This window comes from Lupinus angustifolius, chromosome LG11 (genome assembly GCF_001865875.1).
Source record: "Lupinus angustifolius cultivar Tanjil chromosome LG11, LupAngTanjil_v1.0, whole genome shotgun sequence".
Lineage (NCBI taxonomy): Eukaryota > Viridiplantae > Streptophyta > Magnoliopsida > Fabales > Fabaceae > Lupinus > Lupinus angustifolius.
The window spans coordinates 10,838,222-10,866,180 of NC_032019.1; the positions used below are offsets into that span (position 1 = coordinate 10,838,222).

General features: G+C 34.3%; 4 protein-coding genes and 1 long non-coding RNA gene across 10 annotated transcripts; 4 read left to right on the top strand and 1 right to left on the bottom strand.

Annotated features, from left to right (window-relative positions):
• Window positions 4,017-5,051, top strand: LOC109360034. Its single transcript, XM_019604777.1, has one exon. The coding sequence runs from the start codon at window positions 4,156-4,158 to the stop codon at window positions 4,645-4,647; it is 492 nt and encodes a 163-aa protein (XP_019460322.1). The 5' UTR covers window positions 4,017-4,155; the 3' UTR covers window positions 4,648-5,051.
• On the bottom strand, window positions 10,711-11,247 carry LOC109359714. Its single transcript, XM_019604411.1, has one exon. The coding sequence runs from the start codon at window positions 11,116-11,118 to the stop codon at window positions 10,711-10,713; it is 408 nt and encodes a 135-aa protein (XP_019459956.1). The 5' UTR covers window positions 11,119-11,247.
• Window positions 11,472-12,091, top strand: LOC109360217. The gene is made up of 3 exons (XR_002109140.1): window positions 11,472-11,520; window positions 11,704-11,707; window positions 11,847-12,091. It is a non-coding gene; the product is annotated as an uncharacterized LOC109360217 (long non-coding RNA).
• LOC109360780 (UBP1-associated protein 2A-like) lies at window positions 13,142-17,988 on the top strand. 5 transcript variants are annotated; one of them, XM_019605902.1, is made up of 3 exons: window positions 13,142-14,710; window positions 15,510-15,517; window positions 15,613-15,912. In XM_019605902.1, exon 1 carries the CDS (start codon window positions 13,259-13,261, stop codon window positions 14,708-14,710), a length of 1,452 nt encoding a protein of 483 aa, XP_019461447.1. In that variant the 5' UTR covers window positions 13,142-13,258; the 3' UTR covers window positions 15,510-15,517; window positions 15,613-15,912. The 5 variants fall into 5 exon arrangements, with proteins under 5 accessions (XP_019461447.1, XP_019461446.1, XP_019461445.1 ...); XM_019605901.1 differs by lacking the exons at window positions 15,510-15,517; window positions 15,613-15,912 and adding an exon at window positions 16,905-17,988; XM_019605900.1 differs by lacking the exons at window positions 15,510-15,517; window positions 15,613-15,912 and adding an exon at window positions 16,938-17,988.
• LOC109361047 (la-related protein 1A-like) lies at window positions 19,931-27,934 on the top strand. 2 transcript variants are annotated; one of them, XM_019606345.1, is made up of 14 exons: window positions 19,931-20,470; window positions 21,135-21,654; window positions 21,840-22,005; window positions 22,419-22,509; window positions 22,645-22,716; window positions 23,254-23,792; window positions 24,411-24,480; window positions 24,775-24,879; window positions 24,978-25,309; window positions 25,452-25,595; window positions 25,666-25,729; window positions 26,614-26,759; window positions 26,914-27,018; window positions 27,171-27,934. In XM_019606345.1, exons 1-14 carry the CDS (start codon window positions 20,216-20,218, stop codon window positions 27,325-27,327), a joined length of 2,766 nt encoding a protein of 921 aa, XP_019461890.1. In that variant the 5' UTR covers window positions 19,931-20,215; the 3' UTR covers window positions 27,328-27,934. The 2 variants fall into 2 exon arrangements, with proteins under 2 accessions (XP_019461890.1, XP_019461891.1); XM_019606346.1 differs by lacking the exon at window positions 25,452-25,595.

Sequence of the window (27,959 nt, forward strand, 5' to 3'; positions counted from 1 at the left end):
GATTAAATCTATTATCATTTTCAGATCATATTTGGCACCAATGGCATTAATTTGGGATATGTGTTGAAGTCAAGATTGTATTTTTAATTTAGGAGTTGTTTTTATTGTAATTTAGCTTTGGGCCCATTGTTTAGGCCCAATTCGGTTTATGTGTGTTGGAGGGGGTAAATTCGGATTCCCCATTCCAAACACACACACTTTTCACTTTGCTTCATTTTGAAACACAAAGTCATTTTCCGTTTTCCCTCTTTTTGCTCTGCTAGGGTTTCACCCCTTCTTCATTTCTCATTTTCGGTTTGTTCTTCCATTGCCATGGAAGGCTAAATTTATGGACTAAATTCCTTTGGTAATGTATCACAACTCTTGAGGTTCTGTTATTAATGCATTTTCGGTTTCTTTATTGTTGATTTCTTCTATCTTTTCTGAATATGGTTTGCTTAATAACATTGCTTAGAAACTGGTTGGTTGAGTTTATCTTCTCATGAATGATTAGTTCGTGTGAATTTGTTAATCGTTTCATACTTTTACTGATTTCGCTTAGTTTGATGTTTAGGTTCTGCAACTTTGAATTGATTATCACTTAGTTAATTGTTTCTCAACAAATTCGAAAGTTAATGGTTGGAATCTGAAAATAATCTTTTGAAACCGAGGATTGAGTTGTGAACAAACGAACCAAAGGGATTTAGCCGTTTTATTACATTGTTTAACTACTGTTTCTGAATTTGATTTATGTTCATACTATCCAACAACAAAACCCCCCTTGAGTGTCTGTGAGTATAAGGTGTTTGAAGCTTTGCTTGAAAGATAATGTTTGGGAAACGACCTAGGAGTCACTTCCTAGTACTGCAGTTTTAATTGTTATATTATTTGTATCGGGTACGGTCTCGATCAGCAGGTGATAACCGAAGAGAGTAGAGAGACAAAAGAGTTAATTGAGAGATATTTCCTATATTTAATAACATCCTCAATTTATGTTGATGTAGATAAACTTAGTTTGCGATCAACAAAGGTCAAATAATATCATAGTTGAGGTTATGTTCTGCTAATGAATCATTTGACATGTCTATTTTTGGGTTTAATTAAGGTGGCTCCTAGATACCCATATAGGAGGATTCACTCAAATTTTGCCGTGTTAGTCGATGCATGAACTAGCTTGACCGTAATGGGTCATATAGATTCATGGCTAGTTTTAAGCCTTTTAGCTTGTTGTCTTCTTGTGTGGTCTATATGTTGGACCTAATTGGTTGGCTCTCTAAAAATAATCATGTGATGGGGTGATCTCATGAGAGTTTAGCTGAATTTGATAATGGTTGGTGAATATTATTGGCTAGTAAGTGGCCATAATTGGTCGATTGATGCTCGCTTGATGACCATGATGGGATGACTAGTGGCTAGTGGCCGACTTATGACCATGATGGCTCGACTAATGGTCAATGGCCAACCGGTGAACATTATTGGTCAGTTGATGGCTAGCTACAACCATCATGGACCAACCAGTGGTCATTGGCCCATTGATGGACATTATTGGCTAGTTGATGGTTGTTGGTAAGCTAATGGGCATTATTTTCAAACCGGTGGTTGATGATCATTTTTGGTTAGCTAGTGTCTAATCGTGAGCAATGGATATTATTGGTCACCCAATGACGAATGGTCGACTACTAGACATTATTGGCTAGTTGGTTTCCAAGTGGTGAAACAATATGTAGTTGATTAATAAGAGAAGAAGGTCAAGAAATGTTTCTCTGATCTCATTAAAAAATATTAATTACTAGGAATAACTGAGGATTTATGGGAGATAAAATTTAATTACTAGTACTAAAATGTGAAACATAAAATTTTAGTTTTATAATTTATAATTTTTTAATTTAAAAATAGTTTAAAATATGAACCATTGATTTTTTTTTAAGGAAGCATGTCATTATTTTCATCCAAATTATTAGACATTAAGTACTAGAGAGGCACCACTAAAGTATTTGAATTTCCTATTGGAGTTGTGACTTTTGTTAGTTGTGAGTTGTGACGATCAACCTAAGCTAAGCTTGAAAATTGAAAGAGCGAGTATTGAGTTGGCCCCACGCGCATTTACAACGAAATTCTCCCTCTTTTCAGACCCAACGCGCATTCCCAAACTCCTAATCCAACAACTCATACTTGTCAACACATCTCTCAGACTGAGGAAGGGGATGTTCTCTAACATAAAACTTTATGTTTCATGTAATAGATTAATAGTGTTTATCAATAAGTCAAAAATAATACCTCATTTTATTTTATTAAAATAATATATAAAATCTACATATCAAGATATAAGTGGAACCGAACATGAATGTGAATACCAAGTTGAGACAGGTGATTCCAGTCCGAAGACTCCCACTCACACCAACATCATTGTATAATTCATCTAAACGTGAAATACCAATAGTTATCAAGTTAATATAAAATGTATGTATTAATAGTGGAAAGATTTATATATAGTTAATATATTATTTATTTGTGTTATTTTTATTAAAAAGTCAATGATTATTAAAAATAAATGATAGATAATATACTGATTATATAAAAAACTCTTACAGTGTCAATGCATGAATATTTTTCTCATATAAAAAATGTGTTTTCTTTGACTCAACTTTCGCAATATATTTATGATTTTGAACAAAACAAAGTGTTCTTTTCTTAGAAGCTTTTCTTTTGTTGTTTATTTTATCTGTCCACTTTAAAAAAAAAGGCGTTGGATAGTATTCAATTTCAGTGTAGATTTATTTTGTTTGAAAAGATTTCGATACAGATCTATAAGATATAACATATGTTATTATAAGTGTAAAATACAATTTATGTAAATTATAATGGTTATGTATATTATTTAATTCATATACATATTGTTTAACATTTATATTTGTGAGAGGATTTCCAAAATGAAAAGGTATATCTTTTTGTTATTTTTTCTTTAAATTAGGAAACTTAAGTCGTTAATGAATAGCTAGTTTTTTTTAAAAAAGTGAGGCACACTAGCATGATCCTTACATTGATGAATAGTTAAGTTTGGTTTATAAAAATGTAGGCTATATATTTGTAATTAAAGAGTCAATGTCTTTTAATAAAATAATAGCTCAGCAAGTAGTTATGTTTCTTTATTACACAATTTGATGATAACTTTCAATAAAATTATTTTTACAATATGTTTGATAAGTTATACACATATCTCAAAAAACAAATTAGTTCATAATATCTTTTTATAGAAATTAATCTTTTTTTTTTGACTCATCCTAAATTAAGTTTTATCATCTTTTGTAATTGAACATTAGCCTTTGATCTTATACTAGAAGACATTATAGATAAATAAGACCTTACAACTCGTGTTGTTAATATAGAGAAATGTTGTGAAATTGGTACCGAAAACAAAAGAAATTTTGTATTAAATTTAAACGATTAAAATATTTGATTTTATATATAATTATATATAAATGCAAAACTTTATATAATTATATTAAGAGTTAATTACATTGATACTGCTGAATTTTTAGTGAAATTATATAAATCATCTCTCACTTTTCTACACCTACACAAACCCCTTTTATATTAAAGTAATATATCTCCATTTTTTCATACTAGAGTAAAATAAAATATTTGAGTAGTATTCCGTTTTAAAAAAAACAAATATGTGAACTGTTCAATTTACCTTCCATGTTATTGTAGTTTAATCAGGTTTATTACAGTTGAACCAAATTTTTTCTAATCAAAACAATTTAACACCTCATTTAATTAAAACTACAAATTAAAATCATTTCAAATCTAATCAGTGGTTGAGCCAGTTAAACAGCCCCGTCCGATCTGATCCTGATCTCATAACATTGACAGAGACATTCTTTTGTTATAGATAACTTTATTGTCATCCATTAGCCATATAGATTTATTTATTTTTGAGTTTGATATAGATAATGTTCTTATTTAAACTAATATTAAAAAAACAGCACACACCTAGCTACACAACCCATGCCATCTGTATCAAACTTTTCTCCCCTATATACACATTCCTACCTTCACATCTTCTCTTACATAAACCAAAATCCTTAACTAGAATTCCATTCAATTATCTTCCCCATATACCTTTTACTCTTCAAAATCCTTTCTTTTTCTCTTCCTAACAAGATTTTTCTGGTGATGGGCAACTATATTTCATGCACTTTGGCTCCACCTATGATGAAAAACACAAGAACTGCAAGGGTGATTTTCCCCACAGGTGAAATAAAACAATACAAGTCACAAGTTAATGTAGCAGAGCTTATGCTAGAGTGCCCTACTTTTTTCTTGTCCAATTCAAGATCCCTTCATATTGGTCATAGGTTTTCTGCTCTTGCTGCTGATGAAGAGTTAGAGTTTGGTAATGTCTACATCTTCTTCCCAATGAAGAGAGTGAATTCCATTGTCATTGCAGCCGACATGGCGGTGCTCTTCATGGCAGCTAACTCTGCCGCGAAACGGATATCCGGCCTAGAGGTGAAGCCTAATGTGATTGGTGTTGAAAATGATGTTCCAAGGTTGAGTTTGGAAGGAGTTGATGAATCAGGGTTGTTTCAGAATAGGTTAAGTTTTTGTAGGTCAAGGAAGCCTGTGTTGGAAACTATTAAGGAGGAGCCAATTTGGGTAAGGTGAAATAGGATCATAGTTTGTGATGACAATTGTTATGGTCCGAAAATTGTTGTTGCAATAATATTCACAATTATAATTGGGTTGGGTGTATTTTTTGGCAATTTTATATGCTACATAACTTTGAGATGAGGTGAAGAAGAAAGTATTCCTAGGTAATATAGTTAGTGTGACATTAGTATTCATACAAGAATTAATTGGTATGTTCTCTTTGAAAGATTTTAGATTGAAGAGATATTGTAACACATTTGGTCCATTATAATAAAGAAAGTTTGATTAGAGATGGTGGTGGCTTTGAATAAAAAATAGTTTTCTAAACAGTAATATGTTAATTTGTATGAGTTATATATATTGGAATGAGATGAGACAATTTTTTCCTGTCTTTTGTTTCACCGAATGACATGAGATTTTTTGATTATAGGATACTTGATCTTGTGTTGGAAACTTTGCTTATTTTTCAATTTAAAGAATATCAGTGTTGTGTGAATTGTTCAACTTAAATTATGGATTTAGAGAGGTACTCACGATGTATGGAGTGTTAAGCTGGCACTTGGAGTTGGGTACATTCACCAGGTGGATTATTCTTCTCAGATAAAAAATCATATACTCTACTAGCTCTATACATTATCACAGTATCATCTACTATTTACGTTTAATCATCATTGATACTCAAGAAAAATTAATTCAAATAATCTGTGGATAATGTAATGAATATATATAAATATTTACACTAAAAATGTATAAATATTATGCTTCAAACTAGATTTAGAGATGACAAAACGGGCCGTCCGGCCAGTTTAGCCCGCGTCCACAAGTGCCCGCAAAAATTTAAGCGAGCGTGGATATGTCTGCATCGGTTAACAGACAAAAAATTATATAATAAATAAAATAAAATTAAGTAAAGTAGTTGAAGGTAAAAAATTAACAATTTTTTTGATATTTTATATGAAGTTTAACAAATCACATTATATTACAATTTTTCCTAGGACTAAAAATCACATTACATCATAACTTAATTAAAATTTTCTTACTTTTTCCTTGATGATGTTCTCCTCATTGGAGAAGACAATTACCTAAATGTTGCATATGGTGATTGTGCTTGGATCGTTGACTCTGGTGCTTCTTTCCATATAAGCCACATGAAGGTTTTTTCTCAAACTACAAGAAAGGTGATTATGGTACTGTGAAAATGGGAAACCATGTTACTAGCGAAATTGTGGGAATTGGTGTTATTGTGCTGCTAATAGACACAAGAGGAAAGCTTATACTGAAGGAGGTGAAACATGTCCCAGATATGCGTTTCAACCTTATCTCAACAGGTAAGTTGGATGATGTTGGTTTTGTAAGTCAATTTGGTGCTGGAAAGTGGAAACTAGCAAAAAACAACCTCGTTATTGTTAGAGGCTCAAAGGAAAGATCTTTGTACATTATGCTAGGAGGAATTTGTTCTGGAGAATTAAATGTTGCTACCGACTCCAAAGATCTTTGGCATAGGCGATTGGGGCACATGAGTGAGAAAGCACTTCAGATTCTCGCCAAAGACCACCTTTCAGGTATAAAAGGTCAAATTTTAGATTCATGTACTGAATGTCTTTATGGTAAACAACATAGAGTCAATTTTCAGAGAACAGGCAATCCCTCACGAAGAGATGAAGTACTTGAATTGGTGCATTCTGATGTTTGTGAACCATCTGAAAGATCTCTTGGAGGAGCCTACTACTTTGTCACATTCATAGACGATCACTTGAGAAGAGTTTGTGTGTACTTGTTGAAAAGCAAAGATCAAGTACTATCAGCAGTCAAAGAGTTTCATGCACTAGTAGAACGTGAGACTGGGAAGAAGTTGAAGTGTCTGGAAGCAGACAATGATGGAGAGTATCGTGGTCCATTTGAAGCTTATTGCAAGGCTTTCGGTACCAGACTGGAGAAGACACCACCAAAGACTCCTCAGTTGAATAGAGTAGTTGAGAGGATGAACCACACAATTGAAAAGAAGATCAAATGCATGTTGCAAGATGCCAATCTCCCCAAGTCTTTCTAGGTGAAGCAGTGAAGACTGCAGTGGATCTCATAAATCGAACACCTTCAAGACCCCTGAACGAAGAAAATTCAGAAGAAGTATGGTACAAGAAGAAGACATCCTTCAACCACCTGAGAGTATTCAGATGTAGATCCTACGTTCACAATCCAAAAGATGAGAGAAAGAAGTTGGATGCTAAGACCAAGGAGTGCATTTACCTTGGGTCCTCAAAAGATGAATTTGGGTACAGACTGTGGGATCCGATAAACAAGAAAATTGTGAGAAGTAGAGATGTTGTGTTCTTTGAGGATCAAACGATCAAAGATGTTCAGAAGAAAAGTCAGTGCAAGTCCAAAGTTCACATTGATTCAGGGGAGAGATTCCTTAACAAACAAATCCTGATCACCAGATAGATCCAGAACAGATAGACCAACAGGCGGATCCTGCTCACACGAAATTTGACCATATTAATGAAGAGTCAGCTCATGATGAAGTGGTGGTAGACACACAAATGCATTAAGAACCCGAACTAGTAGAACATCAGATGCAAGTTGAATTGAGGCGCTCCGGAAGAGGCAAAATACCTTCTTCAAAGTATTCTGAAGAAGATTATATCACATTGACAAATAATGGTGAACCTGAAGACTTCTCAGAAGCTATGCAGACATCTGATAAAGAAGAGTGGATTAAAGTCATGGAAGATGAGATGAACTCCTTACATGAGAACCACACTTATGATCTGGTGGAGTTGCCCAAAGGAAGAAAAGCCTTGAAAAAAAAATGGGTTTATAGGCTTAAAGTTGAAGAAGGAAGCTCAAGACCAAGGTACAAAGCTAGGATTGTTGTGAAAGGATGCAATCAGAAGAAAAGGAGTTGATTTTGATGAGATATTCTCACCAGTGGTGAAGTACTCCTCCATAAGAGTAGCATTGGGTCTTGCAGCTAGCCTAGACTTAGAAGTTGAACAACTTGATGTCAACTCAACTTTCTTACATGGAGACATCAAATAAGAAATCTATATGGAGCAACCAGAAGGTTATGAAGAACCAAGCAAGGAACACTTAGTGTGTCGTCTGAATAAAAGTTTATATGGTCTGAAACAAGCCCTGAGACAGTGGTACAAGAAGGTTGAATCCTTCATGACCAAATACAGTTTCAAGAAGACAACTGGTGATCATTGTGTACTCATTAAAAAGTATGATGATGAAAACTTTATTATCCTCCTCTTATATGTTGATGATATGTTAATTATTGGGCGTCACAAGACCAAGATTGTTGGTTTGAAGAATGCTTTAAGCAAGTCTTTTTCTATGAAAGACTTGGGTCCTGCAGAGCAAATCCTTGGAATAAGGATAATCAAAGATCGTTCCAAGAAGTTGTTATGGCTATCACAGGAGAAGTATATTGAGAAAGTTCTCAAGAGATTCAACATGTATAATGCAAAGCCTGTTAGTTTTCCACTTGCTGGTCATTTCAAGTTAACAACAATGCAATGTCTAACTAGTGATGAAGAAAAGAAAGAAATGAGCAGAATGCCTTCTTCCTCTGTGGTAGGAAGCTTAATGTATGCTATGATTTGTACAAGACCAGATATTGCCCACGCAGTTGGAATTGTGAGTCAGTTCTTGTCCAATCCTGGCAAAGAACATATGAATGCAGTAAAGTGGATATTGAGATATCTGAGGGGAACTACCAAAAGATGTTAATGCTTTGGTAATGAAGATCCTATGCTGGCATGGTTGGAGATGTAGATTCCAGAAAATTCACATCAGCTTATCTAACTACTTTTTCAGGGAGAGCTGTATCTTGGCAATCCAAGTTACAAAGATATGTTGCATTATCAACAACTGAAGCAGAATATATTGCAGCATCTGAAGCTGGCAAGGAGATAAAATATATGAAAAATATCTTGCATGAGTTGGTTGATGTTCAAGATAGATATGTTTTGCACTGTGATAACCAAAGTGCAATTCACCTAGCTAAGAATCATATATTTCATTCTCGGACTAACAATTTAATCATCCACTATGTCTTTATGATGGAGCATTCTTCCCTTCACTATATATAGGGACTTGTGAGGAAGAGATACAACAAGCAAGTGAGAAAAACATCATAGAGAGAAAGTGAGAGAGTTTATATCCACGTAGTATGAGATTTGTATTCCTAGTGAGATACTAGAGAGTTTGTATTTCCATTCTTTTTGGGTGAGATAGAGTGTTATTCTCTTTGTAAGAATGAGTCAAATATTATAATCATACTTTCTATAGTGGAGATATTTTCTGGACTAGGTCTCGTGGTTATTTCCTTCTCACATTGAGGAGGTTTTTCCACGTTAAAATTCTTGGTGTTATTGTTCTACTCTTCTATATTTTCTTTATCCATTTGCCGCTTCCGCAAGTGCCCATTTTGCATCTCATAGAGGAGAGAAATTGGTTCTGAATTTCCCAACAGTTTATTTCTTATCTTGGTATGGACCTAAACAAATAGTCAATATAATATAGTTATGCTTACATTTGTGTGAACATAAACAAATAATCAATAGAAATACAATTCAATCGAACTTTTACCATTTCAAATGCACTCTAATTACGCTCACATTCAGAGGAGCTACATATCAAGCTTGGCACACAAAGAGCAAATCTTTTAAACTCTTGTGTTTCATCCCCGGAAAACTCCCACCAATCCGTTGGACTCTTCTAGATCACCTTGTTCAAAGCCAAATTCTTACAAAAAAACCTCATTTATTAGTAAAACGATCCATCTGAACATCAATATTAGATTGATCTTGAATATCAGTCACCATCCTTCCTATGACATCAAACAATCCATTTCTAACTTCAAGATCAACAGTAAACCTAAGAGCATAATGTAATTGAGAGTTAAGAAAATATCCTACAATATGTAATGGTCTATGAAGTTGTCTATCCTATCTATCATCAATGATTTTCAATAAAGGCATTTAACTATAAAGAATATCATAAAGAATGATCTTAGTTGTAAATAAAGAGCAAACACATATTAATAAATGATATTAGTTGCAAATAGTACATGAATTTTTCCTATCCTCAACAATATTTTAATCACTTTGTATTTTCTCCTTAGCTTGGTCCATTGCTTCATATATTAATCTCATCGGTGGCTTCTCATAATCATCTGAATCAACCAAACGGAGAACTTTCATTAACAGAAATCCACCCTTCAAAACAAAAACGATACTCTTCCAAATTTCCTTATCCAACACCACATCATCAATCAATCTCCTATCACGTGTCCTGGAAAACTTGGTTGCCTTCCATTCTGCTGATGAGAACATTCTTATCAAACTTGTTCTATTATCTTAAGGCAACCCAAAGTCAAGTATGAAGTGGCAAAATGAGTGAGGTTCAGTCTCACAAAATCTCTCCATTTTTTGTGTTGTTGCAAAAGAGAAATTAGAGAAGTCCTTCCATAGATGAACGTTGTAATTTTTCTACATTTATAAATTGTGTCTGCATGAATGAGAATCACGTAAGTTGTTCTAGTTTTATGATTACTCATATTCTCATACTTCTACCCCTTTCAAAATTCAAATGAGCTCTTAAATATAGGATTTTAGGGTTTTTAACCTAGGTTGCAAAATGGGTCTAGAAACGGGTCGCAACCCAAACCTTTGGAGCTACGCAACCTAGGAACGTGGAAGCGCCGATTCCACGATATGCAAACAATTGTTTCACGAGTTTGCCTCCTCTAGAGCACATTTCTGGGATCGAGCACGGTTGTGTTGTCAGAACACATAAAAACGTCCAATCTCACATGTCGACATACGATTTTGATTACCTTGGTCATTAGTTAAGCAACCAACAAAGGAAGAGGAAATGAGGAAGCAAAACTTGCAACTAGGGGTACTGGTGTGGAAGCTAGTCCTAGAAAGGATGGAGCATCCAACATACAATAGACTTTGAAATCCTTATGTACCCGTTCTGTAAGTCTAAATGGAATCTTATTCACTCGTACAAGACATATATTCTTCATTATTAATCACTCTTCGTGTTGTCCGTCTAAATGGAATCTTATCCACTATTCATGATTTTCCTTCCCATTCTCCTTTCCAGAGCTTTCTCATATGCATCAGGAGCATCCCTTTTGCGACCTAGTTTTGTGTCTGATAAACTGCTAACTGAAGGAGAGGGTGACAAGCCGGTTATTTGTTGTAAACTTTGAGGGATAGAAGAATCAGTTGTATTCAACTTCATGGTTGGAATTGCGGAATGTTCAACACAAATCCCCACTTCTACAAAGAAGTCCTCTAAGGTTATTTTGCCATAAGTAATTTCTCTATCCTCAATTTTCATATCATCTCCGTATTGTTTCTGCTGGCCTTGTTGGATTTCTCTCCATACATCATCAACTCTCTTCCCACTTAAAGCACCAGCCAGGGTCATACTAGAATGACGTTGAAGAGAAGACGATGAAGACATTAGTTCATTCTATACCCCTACAATCTTATTTGCTTTTGCAGTCCATACATTTTGAAGAAGTTCGTCAAGGTTCATGCTCCCTAATGGTTTCCTTATGTCTCCTAGTTGACTTTTAACATCGTCGAGTGTGAGACTCAGTTATGACATGTCCCAAAAGGTGTTTTACTCTCTGTCACAAGCCAATCAGAGTGTTACATTGTATTACGTTTTGCTTTTAGATTTTTTTATATTTACGTGTCAATATGTAATTGGTTTGTGACAGAGAAAGAAACAACGTTGTAGACATGTAATCTTCATCCATACCATGGTTTTTGTCTACCTAACTGAGGAAGATGTGAATGAGACTGTTGCCCATTACTTTGAGTCTGAATCCCCATTCAACACATGTTCAACCCAAAACCTGTCATCACACTTAGTGCTTAAACAAAATTATTGATCATTTAGATAGAGCCTCATAACTTACTCCCCAAAAATGCAAATCATGGACCAAATTCTTCTTTTCTAAAACAAATTCCCATGTTTTTCTATAAATCCAACACTCCAACACATACATAAGAAATCTTGCATAAACATGGTGTATCCAAGTTAGGTGTACTAGGCTGATAAAATACTAACATATAATTAATAAAGATTGTTAACCAAAAAAATATATCTAGAGAGAATTTGGTGTTGTTAAGAGAACACATCCATATCTATACATGACAGAATAATGGGTTGACTATCTGGAGAAAAAGAGATAGGATCCGAAATGAAAAGCAGGGTAAGTGCAATAAGTTACACGATGAAACCAATCCAAGTATGGATTTTTTTCATGTGGGGTGTCCAAAATTATAGTAAAAATGAATGATTTGGCAAAATCAAGTGAGAAGAAAGAAGGGGTAGTTGTATATAAAACTGGTAGTTAAATTAACGGTGATATAAAGGAGTGATCCATTGGGGAATTTGAAGAGAAATGTTGGATTTTTGTTGGTTAATCCTTGTCTAATTGTGAGGGGAAATTATGGAGAGAGGAAACACACAATACTAATCTTATCAGTGTATGCGTGTCACACCTAATAAGTATTGTTATCAAGAATGAAAACTTTGACCAAAAGTTATGTTGGGACCTAGTGTGACATTACACAACTGAACTAATACCTTTAATTAATTAACACTTCTTCAAAAATAATTAAATTTTTGATGAATAATGCTATCAATTCACGGAAATGAATATGCGGAAGGAGGTTGAATTAACTATCCATGTGGTTTTTACCAAAATATATACTGAATGTTAAAAATGACTTTAATTATTTTTATGTTGTTTTATATTATTTATCACATGTTTTTATTAAGAGTGTCAATAAATAATACAAGAATTATGAATAGCTAATTTATACTAGAAATTAAAATATATTTTCATATTAGAAGATAAGTTATCTCTATAGGGTACTAAAATTATAACATCTATACACTTTTTTTAAATATCTAAGAAGAAAATTATTAAATATGATATATGTCAGAATTTTAATGGTTGTTGGTTATAATTTATCTCCTGATATGAAGAAATATTTTATTCTTTTCATATTACATAATTCATTAATTTTTCTTTCAATAACAATTCACACAAAAATGCCTAAAAATACATCTTTTATCTTACAAGTGTATTACAAGTTATTTACCATTGATTAAAAATAATAATTAATTATTAAAATTTGAAATTAAATATTTGTTCAATTTATTAGAGCAACATGTAGCTTGTTGAATAAAGCGCCTCAATCTTATTAAAGCAAGACTAACAATACATTGATTTAATAATTTAAAGTTTCATTTAATTTAGAACAATTAAAATATTAATAATTTAATTTCAAAAAGTTAACATTTTTTAGAAGGGAGAATCATACGCATTAAAATGAATCAGTTACTTACAAATGAGTTGTAAGTGTTTATTATGAATTAGAAGCCCAAAAAGTAAAAATAAAGTGGGCCTTGAAAACAAAGGGTACTGAAATATCTTCTTACTCAGAAGAAGAAGCATAGAGAAGTTGTTGCTATTTTCATCACACTTTCTTCGATTCTCATTTTCCTCTCTCTCTCTCTCTCTCTCTCTCTCTCTCTCTCCCTGCAAACCCTACTTTCCTTCCCGATATCTTCCTTCACAGCCATGGCCAAGAAGCGAAAGCTCCGATCCTCAGACTCCGAAGCTACCAAGCAATCCGAAATTGAATCCCCTATTGAACAGGAACAACAAACCCTAGAAGGAGAGGGTGTCGAACAAGAACAACAATCCATGGAAGAATACCAACACAACAACATGCCCATCGATCAACAACCACCAAACATCGAAGAAGAAGACGAAGAAGATGAAGATGAAACCCTAGAAGACCAGAATCAGGAGCAGGATTCTCAACCTTCCAACGACGCATCTGCATTGGTTAAGGTTGAAGTAAACGGTGATGTCAACAACAACGAAGAGGAAGAGGAAGACCTCGAATTGGAAGATGAACCTGTGGAGAAGCTTCTAGAACCTTTCACCAAGGAGCAGCTTCACTCTCTTGTCAAGCAAGCACTCGAGAAGTTCCCTGATTTCGTCGAAAATGTTCGCCATCTGGCTGATGTGGACCCCTCTCACCGCAAAATCTTCATACATGGCCTTGGCTGGGATGCAACAGCGGAAACCCTGACATCTGTCTTCTCGAAGTACGGCGAGATCGAAGACTGCAAGGCCGTCACTGATAAGCTCTCTGGGAAATCCAAGGGCTATGCTTTTATCCTTTTCAAGCATCGTAGTGGGGCACGCAAGGCTCTGAAGCAGCCACAGAAGACAATTGGTAACCGAACCACATCGTGCCAATTGGCCTCTGCTGGACCTGTTCCTGCACCACCTCCTGTGGCTCCTGCGGTTTCCGAGTATACTCAAAGGAAGATTTTTGTGAGCAATGTGAGTGCTGACATTGATCCCCAGAAGCTGCTTGAGTTCTTCAGGCAGTTTGGGGAGGTTGAGGATGGTCCTCTTGGGCTTGATAAGCTGACGGGGAAGCCCAAAGGGTTTGCGCTTTTCGTGTATAAATCGGTGGATAGTGCAAAGAAGGCTCTGGAAGATCCCCAAAAGCAGTTTGAAGGGCATGTTTTGTATTGCCAGAAAGCTGTCGATGGCCCTAAGGGGAAACAAGGGTATCATCAGCAACCACATCACCAACAGCACCAGCATCATTCCCACCATCATCACCAGCCCCACTATCAAAGGAAGGAGAGGAACAAGCATACTTCTGGTGGGCCTGCACATGGTGGTGGGCACTTGATGGCACCATCAGGTCCTCCTGTTGGATACAATCCCGGAGTTTCGAGGGCTCAAGGGTTGAATCCTGTGCTTGGTCAGGCGATATCAGCTTTGCTTACGACCCAAGGAGCTGGGTTTGGACTTGGGAACTTTCTTGGGGGTCTTGGTGGTGCACCTGTGAATCCGTCTGTTCCACCTGCTGGGTATGGTAATCAGCCTGCTATGAACTATGGGAATCAGCAGGGGATGCAGCAGGGATACCAGAATCCTCAAATGGGGCAGAGCAGCGGTGTTAGGCCTCACCCTGGTGCTGGCGCCCCTTACATGGGTCATTAGGTGAGTCGGTGAGTGACTTTGACTTATATCATATGCCTTATTGTTTTTTAATCAATATGCTGCTGAATCTTATCACAATTGTATGATCATTCTTATTTTTAACATAATCTAATGTTCTGTGAAGAGTTGGGGTGGTTTAAAATGAGGTTGTTAAAGGTTCAATGTTGGAAATATATAATATGGAGTTATTAATATATACTGGATAAGTATTAAAAATCATAAACCTAATGTCTTACAGTCCATGTTCATGTGTGTTTGCGTGCATTAAATGAATTTTTGCATTCTGCATTGAATTGCATTACCATGTTCTTATCACCCCAGTCCATACTCATAGCTTCGTTTCGTTCATCAATTATGACATGATGAATGAGTCTGGCCAGACTTACTTATTTGTATTACTGTCCAATTTGATGAGTCATTCCTTTTTTGTTTTGCTTTTCTTGTTTGATCAGGTCTGTGTTGCTGTAATATGATCAGCCTTATTTGCACCATTATATTAGGCTTGCATACTCACCCATAATTTAATGATAAATTGTCATAAAATGGAAATCATTTGAAATTCAATAATTGCTTTTTGATATTGGGATGAAGCAAGATGCTATAATTCATAATTATTCATACACTTTTCCAAGTTCTATACCCATCCCGCATCTTTGTGATAACATCAATCTTGCAATAACTCCTTTACCATCTCTTGTCCTTACGCCTTTCACCATTCTCTGTTTTTAGTTAGTAAACAATTATTATGGTTGAGTTGATAGATTGAAACAAATTTAACTCTTGGAAATCTATTTTGATGTACCAGAGGTATGTCTTTTAAGATTTCATATTTCTCTGTGTTTCTTCCGAAGATAATTGTTTTTTAAATTAGTCTTTTTATGATGTATGTATTCATTGTGCAGATATCTTCATAGATGCATCAATCATTTAGTTTTGGACTGAGCTGATTCTTCTGAAGTACCAGACACTATTCAAATGCATCTTTTAAATTTGTAATGAATCTTTGCTATTTATTTACTAAAGAACCAGATTCTGAAACCTGTATTTTCATTGTATCTTAGTAGACTTTCCCCGTAACATGTTTTTAAAATTATTAGTACCTCTACTTCCTTCGCGGAATTTGAGGAATGGTTGAATTTTGGGGCAGAGAAAACTTTGTTACAACAACTTTTAAGTTTGTTACTTATTATGAACCTTTTATCAAACTTCCTTTTATTTTGCTTCGTAAAGGATAACTAATAATATGTTTTGCGTGTGTCTCTGTCCTTCCTCCTTGACGGGTGAAGATTATCATAATATTTTTCAAGTATTTTTTATCATTAAATTTAAATTTATCATAGAAACTATTATGGTTTGGATATTGAGAATGAGTAGAATATGGTAGAAGCATCCTAAACAAGTTTTTTTCCTTCTGTTTTGTGTCTTCCCTACATCCCTATGCCCTTCCCGTGTTGTACCTATATTAGACATTGATATCATATCCATGTGTATCTTTTTTGAAGGGTACCAATACATATATAAGTAGTATCATATACAATTAGATAACCATTTTCGAAGACATTTATCGCCTATATAATACAATACCCTTTTCCTAATAGACATGAAAGTAAAATACCCTTTTTTGTTCCTTTTGTCGGCCTAAAAATACTTTTGCTGACATCTTTGCAGGAGCAAAATATATCATGATATTCGGTTAGAAATTATGCTTTTTTGTTATGATCACAAGCAATATTTTGTAAATTGTGATACTTGTTATGCATTGATGAAAAATAATCGTTGCCTCTTTATAAACATTCTGCATGGATTTCAAAATTGTATCCATATTGTACTAAATATTTGGCTTCTTAGTGTTGAACTATCATTTTGTGAGTTTTGGACAATAAATAATGCCAATATTCTCAAATTTCTCTACGAGTGATGTGAAACAATATTTGAAATTGATCCATATCTATAAAAGTGATCCCTCAATTTTTGTAGGTCTACATGAGCTTGTTTTGCTACTTCCTACTTGTGGTTGATTTTTTTCCTTGCATCATTTAAGTTCTTTTGTCCATAACTTTGTGTTAATGGATCTAGATATTATACATCACTCCATATTTTATTTGGTTGAACAATTTGTGAGAGAAGATTCTTTGTCACAACACAAATAACAAATGTGTTATAATTTGTTGATGACATATATGTACTGATTAAGCTTGGATTATTCTTTTTAATTCCAATGGAAGAGGCAGCCACACTTGGTGGGTGGGTTGTTTTCGATATATATAATTTGTGCTGCTTACTTGGAGTGCATGTTAGAGAGAAGATCAGGTGGGTGCTATGGTGTTACCATCTTTGGAGTTCTCTATGGGTATGATTTCTTCTTTTGCTATCTATACGGGGAAGCTTTCAAGTTGAGTTACTTGCCTTCTCTGGGTTTGTGAAAGCTTTTAATTGATTTATGAAGATACATCACACATGTTGAGTTGGACTTTGCAATTTTGCATAGGTTTTCAAAATTATTGTTTTTTTGCTAACAAGTCTTTATTGTAAGCGTTGCCTTTTCTTGTTGTTATGGTGAAGTGCATATAAAGGCAATACCTGTATGTATTCGAGAGTATTTCATAATTTCTTCTAGTTTTTTGTGTGTTCAAAACTGAAAATGCATCCTGCATGGTTTTTCTGTGGATAAGGGCAATGATAGCATGCGACTTATAATCTGAATGTTACGATGGATGGCAAACCTTGAAATATTGATGACAACTATGTAGAAGAGTCTCTCTATGATAGATGGGGCAGTCAGAATGCATGAACTGCACATAACTGCACATGTGTGGACCTTAGTCATCAAAATGGTATTCTTGGTCTGTCACATGATAAGCCTAGGACTGAGATGACAAATAATGTTTGAAAAGATTGCATAATTTGTCATGTTAGCATCAATGAACTTGGAGACGTGCATACTTTTGGATGAAAGACTTGACAAGGCACGGTGCACGACAACTTGTACTAATCCTTACGAAAGGAAGTTGACATTTCTTAAACGACCAAGGTTTATTGATTGGTTCTTGATATGTCAAGTAACTACGAAAGTAGTGGAACTGAATATGGTATCTGAGTTTGAATTCATAATTTTATGGTAGTTTGCTAAATTTTCAATACCTTCACAACAGGACGTGTAATTATGTTCTTTGATGGCTTTATTAGGCTCATTATATGTATAACTATAAATGTAGGGTTGGATATTGATTCCAATGACTATTTGGATTGCATATTAATATTGTAAATTGGTTTTGGTTTAAAAGTGTGTGCTGGATAAATGAATGACCTTGCTCGGTGCAAAGGATGGTAAACTGTCTACAATTGATAGAAATTATAATTGTGGATCTGAGTTGGCTTTCATCCCATTCCAGAACTCAGTTTTTGTGTCTTAGAGTGACTAGCATGTAACCCTTACATCTAATTTTATTTTTATTTTTATTTTTTGGCAGACAATTGATAGAAGTTTTTGCTAGTGCCAAAACTGTTAAGAATGTGAATTGTCACTAATAAAGAAATAGCATTTGCTGGTCCAAAATTGTTTTTGATTTGCCATGCAACTTACAAACTATCTTCCAGTCCAACCCTGGTGTTAACTATTAGGGGGCATTCTCTTAACTGAATTGTTCTTACTTATAATTCAGTAGGATACATATACATAAATCATTTACCTGTTTGCATTAATTTATCATTAAAAGAGTTATCTCATCATGTATCTCATGGGTAAAAAAATAATCTCTCGGGTTTGTGGCATTGTCTAATCAACAAAAGAGTTATGCCATCATGCATCGTCTACTTCAATAGGGTTTGGATTTTTGCATAGGGTTTCAAAATTATTGTTTTTAGCATACAATCTACTTGCAAACTAGAAAAGCCCAATTTGGTAAAGCTGTGAAAGGAATAGAAGTTTCTCTTTTTTTCTAAAACTTCTCCAAATTTCTTGTTAAGACTTTGGTATAATCGCTGTCTTTTCTTAGTGCTTAGGTGAAGCACATATAAAGGTATTGCCATATAAAGACAATTACTGGATGTATTTGATGAGTATTTCATTTTCTTCTAGTTTTTGTGTGTTCAAAACTAAAAATGTGTCATGCATAGTTTTATGTGGATAAGGGCAATGATAGCATGGTGCTTATCATTTGAATGTTATGATGGAGGGTAAACCTTGAAATATTGATGATAACTATAGAGAATAGTCTCTCTATGATAGATGGGGTAGCCGAAATGCATGAACTACATATGTGTGGACCTTAGTCATCAAAATGATATACTTTTAGATGAAAGATTTATCAAGGCAGAGTGCAGAACAACTTATAGTAGTCCTTTAGAAAGGAAGGTGACCATTCTTAAATGATTGGGCTTTATTAATTGGTTCCTAATTTGTCTCAAGTAACTACTAAAGGAGTGGAATTGAATATGGTATCCAAGTTTGAATTCATAATTTTATGGTTTCCTAAATTTTAAATACCTTCATAATAGGATCTGCAATTTTGCTCAACAGGCTGGATATTGATTCCAATAACTGTTTGGATTGTATATGGTTTAATAGTGAATGATAAAGTAATTATGTATAAATCTTTACATTAAAAGTGTATAAACTCTCGTTAGAGATCAAATTAGTATATACAAAAATTTCGAGGGAGCAAAATTTTACAATAAAAAATATGTGGGTAACAAATTTCAAAATACGATGTAATAAGTTAAGATCAATAATTTCTTTATAATTAAGAGTTACAATTATTAATTTTGTTCAATGTGTAGAACTATAATTATCAATAATTTTATTCCATAAAATCATGTTACTTTATATTTTTTCTTGGAATGTATGTTTGATTTCCATAATCTATTATTTAGAAATTCAAAATATCTAGTTTTCCTTCCTTAAAATTCTTAAATCATTTTGTTAACTTTAATTTAATTTCGTCAAATAATATTTGAGTAATGAAATGATAGATTAATTTTGATAGGTGCACGTTTTGGGTACTCTATTTTTGTATCATTTTTATACAAAACTCTTAAGAATCTTGCCTCCACCATTGCAACTTTGGAATATGTATTATTTTTTTAGACTGTCATTAACGTTATCTACAATTAATTTTTAATTATAATTATATGAATTTCAAATAAAAAGTAATTAAAAAAATGGTAAATGATTAAAATGTGTATAAATTTTTACATTAGGCATGGATATTACACTCTTGTTTCTCACTACACTCTCAAACAAGACAAAACCTAATCCTACTTCAACACTCTCAATGTCATAGTGACCCAACTCTTTCTTTCATCCAGCTACCTTATATTCACTCTTCTCAGGGTTCATTCTAGTCGATATCATTGACCCAGGTGCAGTAGAGTTTCAATCTCATATCTTTATATTTATTGATCAATGCCCATTATTTTATTAGTTTCAAGTTTTTGTTTAGTTTCAAAAGTGAGATCATTAGGAGGAAATCTTGTGTAAGTGGTGAGAGAGAGAGAAAAATAGTTATGGTGATGGCTAAAAATGAGATTGGCAATGATCACAATAAGGAGGTGATTGCTCCAAAGTCTCCATGGAAGACTCCTATGGTTGATGTGAATGGAGTTGATGTGTATTTGATGACGGGTACCGAGTCTTGGCCAACTTTATCTGATGCCCAAAAACCTACAAATATTGACAATGTTTTGGCTGCAAAGCAGGATGCAGCAGCAGCTTCTAATGGTGACATTGCTGACATTGCTCCTAGGTCTCCCTCTGTTCAGGTTGGTCTGTTTTTGTTTTTGTGTTATAACATTATGTCTTGGAAAATGAAATGAAAAAAAAAAGAGATAATGTTAATGCATGATGTGTTTTAGTTATGTCTCTGTTTTTATTTTCATGTTAATGTATTATGTTTTTTAGTTCATGTCAGTTTTTTTATTGTTGTATACATTAACTGAATTTTCTTGTTTAGGACTGATAGACATCATGTCACATTGTGACTTTCGTGATTTAAGCCTTAATATTTTAACTAGGCACAAGAGTTCTGATTATTGATTAACATCTATGCAACATAGATACTTTAAAACGGCTGCCACACCGTTATCTGATACATATTGCATCGGGTGCTTTGATACTCTTTTAGATATTTTCATCTATATATCTTTCAATTATTTTATGGATTTTGTCATATCTCAACGTATCTGTTTCTTGCCATATCTATGTCTTGTATCCATATATGTGCTTCCTAGGTTAATAGTGGATCATGATATATAGTAAATAACATGAGTCCTAAAGTTGAACAAATTTCTTAGGTGCTTACTATTTTTTTTGCCTGTTAATTATTTTATTGGTTTAAAAGAACTAAATGTTGTACGCTACGAAATTCTTAACTTTTGTATTGACTGTTTTTCTTCTGTGTCTGTACATGGGTCTGTTGTTCAACAGAAGTCAAATGGTTCCGGAAACTCTAGCCAGTCATATAAGTTGTCATCATCATGTTATCAAAAGCCAGGAGCTAAGCGCAACTCAAGTGGTCCACCTCCCTTTGCTGTAAAAATGACTCATCATCAGCCACCAGGTCCTCTGTATTTTCATGACATCATACCTCTGCCTCACATTGGAGTTCCTGGGTATGCTTTCCCACGTGCTCCAGGACCTTTTCCAAGTACCGAAAATCCTGCAATGAAGCCTGCACCTCAAGTGTCCAGACAAGCTTTTGTTCCACCTGCTCATGGTGTTGATGCCAAAAATGTTCAGCCCCCAGTCCAAGGGGATCCCAATTGTAAATTTTCCGAACCAAATATCCAAGAGCAAGGTGACCATTTAAGTCATGTCAGGCATCATCAAAGGTCTTTTCCTTCCAGAGCAAACATACCTATGCAACAAGGTTCAGGCCCTAGGCCCTTTATAACACCCCCATTTTTTGGTCCACCTCCAGGCTACGTGATTAGTCCAAGCTTTCCAAGTAAAGTTACTATCCATTATCCTGTATGCGCATCTTTGTGCAATTACATAATATGCAATTATGCATGCTTTTGGCCTAGGAACTTATGCATTTCTGAACTTGAATGCCGTGAGATTTTTTCCTGTTGTTCTCCTTGAATTTCTCCATCAATTAGTTCCTGTAATTCAATGTTATCTTCTCTGTAGGACATGCACCTGTATGGTGTGGCCCCATGGCACATCCTGGCACCATCAGGGGACCCCATCCTCGGCAATTTGTTCCATATCCTGTCAACCCAGCACCGCAGTTACTGCATCCAGAAACTCTAGCATTGAGAACTAGCATTGTTAAACAAATAGACTATTATTTTAGGTAAGTAATCAATCTAATTGTTCATTACTGCTTCTATATTTTTATCTTGCTTTATTTTGATCTGAGTTGTTCTTTTCATCTCACATATGCTTATCTAAATCGTAAAATGACGTTTCCGGTTATTTCTTAATATCACCATTTTAGGTTCATAGACATCAAACCCGTGTTTGAGGATTATTGTCTCAAATGATGAAGTGTTTGAATAATTTTAGCAACAAAGTTTATGAAAAAATAATGATTTCCTGCTTAAAATTCCAAGTTGTGACACAGAATGAGCTAATGTAAATAAAAAAACTGAAGAACTCATGTAATCATATCCATGCTCGTTGAGAATAAAAAAATTAATTCACATGATAAACAGTTAAAGACTACCCATAAAGCAAATTGCTGACTTCAGAGCCTTTTCTTGGCAGTGATGAAAATCTGAAGCATGACCAATATCTTATTTCCTTGATGGATGACCAAGGATGGGTTCCCATATCCATTGTTGCTAACTTTAAAAGGGTATGTCCAAATACAATTTTGCCTCCAATTGTGTTATAATTTCACATTATGAATGCTTCATGATGATTTATTTAGCAATCCATATTATTCACTGTTTCCCCCTTGTATTATATTATACAAATTGTCTTTTTGTAGGTCAAAAGAATGAGCACTGACATACCTTTCATCCTTGATTCACTTCAGAGCTCGAGTACTGTGGAAGTGCAGGTTATATTTGCAATTATTTTAGTTTTCTAAGTTCATGTCCGGTTACTGGCTTAAGGTTCTTATTAACTCTATACTCCAGTTCATTGCTTTAGTTCTTTTGTTCCAAAGCTGATTTTTTTGTTGGTACTTTTTTGTATTTCTTGTACATATCTGATGTTAAACTTGGGAGTTGGTATTTCAAATGTCCATGTTACAATATAGCATACAGATCTTTTTCAGTTAAAATAAGTTATTGTTAAAATTCATCATGACAGCATCTTTTACAGTTGCTGATGGTGTTTTTGTTCTTTCCTCAATTTAGAATCTTTTTGGTTGACATATAGCTTAAATAAGCTCCACTCCTTCTTTTTCTTTAACTACTGATCATTTAGTTTCTATTGACAAGTTTTACATGTTATTTTTTTTGTCAAGACTTCATAAAGGCCTTGAAATTTGGTGATACCTTACTAATTAATTGAATTTATTTATATACTTATTTATGTTTTGGCTCTTCGTTTTTCTTATTGTCCTTATTTGTGACTTGTTATACTTTTATAGGATGACAAGATAAGGAAACACAATAATTGGTCCAAATGGATTCAAGTTTCCGCAGGAGATTCAGGATCATCGGTGGCTCAGATTCAACAGAGCCAACTTGTGGAGGACACTACCAATTCTTTTGAGAATGCTAATGCTATTGGAGATAAGACAAAGGAGGCTTCTGAAACAAATCCCGAAGATGCTGCTCAAAATGCAAGTTTGGTGGAGCATATACTGTCAAACTCAGACATATTACAAGCTTCTCATAAGAACAAAGAACAAGATACTGAAAGTCTTCATTCCATTGATAAATCACTTGCAATGACTGGTAAAAATGTAAAATCCTCTGGTTTTAGCACAACTAATAATAGTGTATGCTGTCTCTCACAAGAAACCGAGACCAAAACATTTGAGGATAATGAGACTGGAGATGCTTTGGCTGATATGGATATCAGAGACATTTCCAATGATTTTTCCAGCACATTTATGCTTGATGAAGACATCGAGCTTGAGGAGAAGATGCAAAAGAAGAAGACTGAGCGCTCTTCCACTAAAAGGTACTGCATAGTCCCAATGATATCTAGATAACTAGTTTGTTATACATAGATCCTTGTCATTATAATGTTCATTTGGAATATGCCTAATACTTGACAACAAGTTTCTTCCAAATTTGCACTTCATATGAATTTTTGTTTTAGACAAGTTAAAGTTGTTTTACACTATATAATCCCTCATTGGTTTCAAATTCTATATGAATGACATTGTTGTAGAAGATGTGGTACATTGTATGGCTAGCAAAACTAGATATGTGCTTTTGATTTATGATGCGGATATTCCCTCTTAAAGTAGACGATGGACTTTTATGCAAAAAATAGGTCTCTTGTACATTCGTGACACTTTGCTTGCCCGTATTTCTTATATTATTTGCATAACTTCTTTAAAGTTAATAAAAAACAACTCTTGATTTCTCGGTAATGTTAACTTTTAAATTTCAAAGATTCCGATTCTTTTCTTTGTCAAAACAGTATTAATGTTTCTGTTTGAGATGCTATGTATCTTTCTTTATTTTTAGTACCCTGTATGGAATGATATGACGTGATTGTCATGCTATTGTCATTAAGCATGTGTTTGTATTATGTTTTAACATTCATCTGATGTAATTTGTCACCCTAAAGGATTGCTGATGAAGATGATGATATGGCTATCATTGAACATGATGTTCAGAGACTTGTGATTGTGGCCCAGGTATTGCTGGTGATAATTAAGGTTAAATTCATATTTTAATTTTTCCTCAAGAGTATTATCAGCTTATCAGTCAAAATTAAGTTTTTCTTTTACATTGTTAGATAACTCAGATGGAAACACTAATGAAAATTAAAATAAAGTCTGGAACTGCATAACTATAATGCACTATATAATACATATTTATAACTCTAAGGCTATGTAATTTTTATTTGTTTATTTTTTTTAGATAGTGGATTGACTATAGTAAGTATATTGTTAATTGCATCAATTTTGTTTTTCTATTACAATGTACAGAATAGTGATCCTAAACAAGCATCTAGAGGTAATCGCAAAGAATCAGATTCCATTTCCATTGAGCTTGCTTCTGCAATAAATGATGGACTTCACTTCTACGAGCAGGTTGAGACAACATTCTTCTTCCATTGCCAGTTGTTGTTTATCTTATGCATCAGCATCTTCCATTTATAAACTTAGTTGCCCCACCTAATTATCAACAGGAACTGAAACATAGGCAGTCTAATCGTAGAAAAAACATCTATGACAATAAAGATAGAAACTTAAAGTCTCCAGGCCATACTTCAGAAGTATCAAATATAAAGGTTGGTGAGAATATTAGTGGAAATGGTGTTCTTGAGGAGTCTGGAAGCAATAATTCTCGGAGGAAACAAAAAGACTTTAACAAGCAACAATCTTCCCTTACACAGCGGTTTTTCTCGAGCAATTGTAGAAATCATGGAACTGGTCTTAACTCTTATGGAATCATTTCTGAAAGCCCACCTAGTAATTCGGTTGGGTTTTTCTTTGCTTCCTCACCTCCTGAAAGTCATTGGTCAGTTGAGAATCTTTGTTCCCTTTGCTAATGACTGATATTGTTTTGCTTCTTTTTCCTTTACTGGAACAGTATCAAGGAATTGTTGGTTGTTTTGTTTAATGGCTGAAAAGTCTTTCCGGTAATGATCTTAATTTTGCAGCCTCAAGCCTTCCAAATTAAGTAGCTCCCCAAATGGGGGTCTTTTGGGAAGTAGTCCACCTGTTGGTTCCATACCCACGTCCTTTCCACCATTTCAGCATCCAAGCCACCGACTTTTAGAAGTAAATGGTTTCAAACAACAGAAGTAAGTGATGATGCTCTCACAGTATGTGAACAGTTGGAGGATATGCTCATGTGACTATTTGTCTTTTCAGGTACCTGAAGTATCGCAAGCGATGCTTGAATGATAGAAAGAAACATGGAATTGGCTGCAGTGAGGTATACTTCATTTCTTAACTTCGTATCAAAATTATATGTAAATATTGAATGATTAATTAAATACAATTAGATGTGTCCACTTCGGTAGTAGTAAGTAGTACATGGGTTGATTCCTTCTCTCTATTCTCTTTCTAATTTTTAAACTGTTGACTTCCTTTTTAAAGTTGATTATATGAGTTATCTCCTGAAACTTCTTTTGTGGATACGCTGTTGGATAGTTCATTTGTGATCAATACACTAAACATCGTTAATACTGTTTTACACTTCATATTGATGCACAACTTTTTCTCTGTTAAACATTAAAATAATGTTATTATTTGAAGCTTTCATATCTAAATGTGCTGGATGCACTACTTTGATCTTCATTAGCTTGGTTTTTCACATTAGCCTGATCGGATTAAAAATATTATCCTACCATGAATTAGGGATTCTAAAATAAATCTACTCCTAAAGAAGATAAAACACTAAAAGATAATAAAACCAAGATTTAGATTTTGCTCATTAATTGATGACTGAACGGTAACACACTATTTAAAGAGAATAAAGAAACCCTAAAATGACAAGTGTTATCATCTTACAACATAAGAATTATCTAGAACTTCAAATAATAAACTATAACATTTATTTAATTGTTTAAATAATAACTACCCTATTCCTTTTCTAATGGGCCTATAACCAGCAGCGTGTTACCATACCCCTTCAATGTCAACCTTGTCCTCAAGGTTGGATATGTAGTCCAGTTGCAAATAAGAATCCAATATACTGTTGTAGTCCTTACACATTTTATAATATTTTTTGATTGTATTGGTAAATTTAATATTTTTTCACATCCATACACTTGCTTATTCTGTTGTAGTTTCCCCCTTTTGTATGCATATGTGCAGGAAATGAATACATTATACCGGTTCTGGTCGTATTTTCTTCGAGACCTGTTTGTTCCTTCTATGTACAATGAATTTAAGAAGTTAGCAAAGGAAGATGCTGGTGCTAATTATAATTATGGTATTGAGTGCCTTTTCAGGTTCTACAGGTATCAACTTCTGATTGTGTTTTTCTCATTTGGTTGTCCACTCTGGTGGGAAGTAATAGAATGATTTCAATTTTTTGGACTTGATTATTGTTAATTGGAAGAAGCAGATTATCTGATTCCAGTTCTGCTAAATTTTGAATAACTCCTTGTTCAGTAATGGTTTGGAGAAGGAATTTAGAGAAAACCTCTACCGGGATTTTGAACAGTTAACTCTAGAATTCTACCACAAGAGCAATCTGTATGGCCTTGAAAAATATTGGTAAAACCATTGTACTTTTGTCTTATTATTTCACATCATTTCTTTTTTGTTGTTTTATTCAATTGTTTTGAAGATTTTATGAGATTGTTTGGGCTCTTCTATTTACACCACTCTTAAGACTTATGCTTTGTTCATATTTATGGCGTTGGCAGGGCATTTCACCACTATCGCAAGGCACATGGCCAGAAAGAACCCATGAGTAAACACCCGGAACTTGACAAATTGCTAAGAGAAGAATACCGAAGTGTGGAGGATTTCCGTGCTAAAGAGAAGAACACAGTGGACGAAGCCATTAAGGTCACCAACTAGGTTGAGTATTATGCCTAAGTACACACATGGCAGAGAGTTTTGATGGGCTTCCCCAATTTTGAAAAGAACTAACATTTGAGCCGGAGTAGCAGCTAGCCTGCTTTTTTGGTTTGTGAATGAAAAGAGGAAGATTGTTTCTTTGTTCTCTATTTTGGTTAGACTGATTATGCCCCTCTTGGAAAGGGTTGCTGATTGCCAAGTCCTTTCAAAGTTTGTTTGAATGGATTATTCTATGTGGTTGGTGTACACTGCATCCTTTCTTTTAGACTTGGGAAGGCACCTTTGTCCATCCGACTAGTTCCGGGTTCGAGTCCCGGTCAACCCATAATATATCGAAGTTATGTGTACCTTACAAGAAGTGGCATTATTGCATATGAAAAAGATGGGTCTTTGTTTAATTTTTTTGAAGAGGGTTGAAAAAGAGGGAAGGATTATTGTACTTATATCTTGCTAGATTTGATGAACAATAAGAGAGTTTAATGTAACCTCATATGCTCAATTGGTTTGTCATATAATTAGTGTCATACCCAATTGCTATGGTTTAAAAAAAACCATTGGTTTTGTTTGAGCTTGATTGGGTGAGATTATATATCCTATCAACTCACTTGGTATGACAACATTGGACCATAATG

Bases quoted from the DNA above. Each gene is read 5' to 3' on its own strand.
- LOC109360780 (XM_019605901.1), top strand. From the start codon at position 13,259: ATGGCCAAGAAGCGAAAGCTCCGATCCTCAGACTCCGAAGCTACCAAG.
- LOC109361047 (XM_019606345.1), top strand. From the start codon at position 20,216: ATGGTGATGGCTAAAAATGAGATTGGCAATGATCACAATAAGGAGGTG. The intron at 22,006-22,418 runs GTAAGTAATCAA...TTTTCTTGGCAG, and splicing joins CAAATAGACTATTATTTTAG to TGATGAAAATCTGAAGCATG. The intron at 23,793-24,410 runs GTACTGCATAGT...GTCACCCTAAAG, and splicing joins GAGCGCTCTTCCACTAAAAG to GATTGCTGATGAAGATGATG.
- LOC109359714 (XM_019604411.1), bottom strand. From the start codon at position 11,118: ATGTCTTCATCGTCTTCTCTTCAACGTCATTCTAGTATGACCCTGGCT.
- LOC109360034 (XM_019604777.1), top strand. From the start codon at position 4,156: ATGGGCAACTATATTTCATGCACTTTGGCTCCACCTATGATGAAAAAC.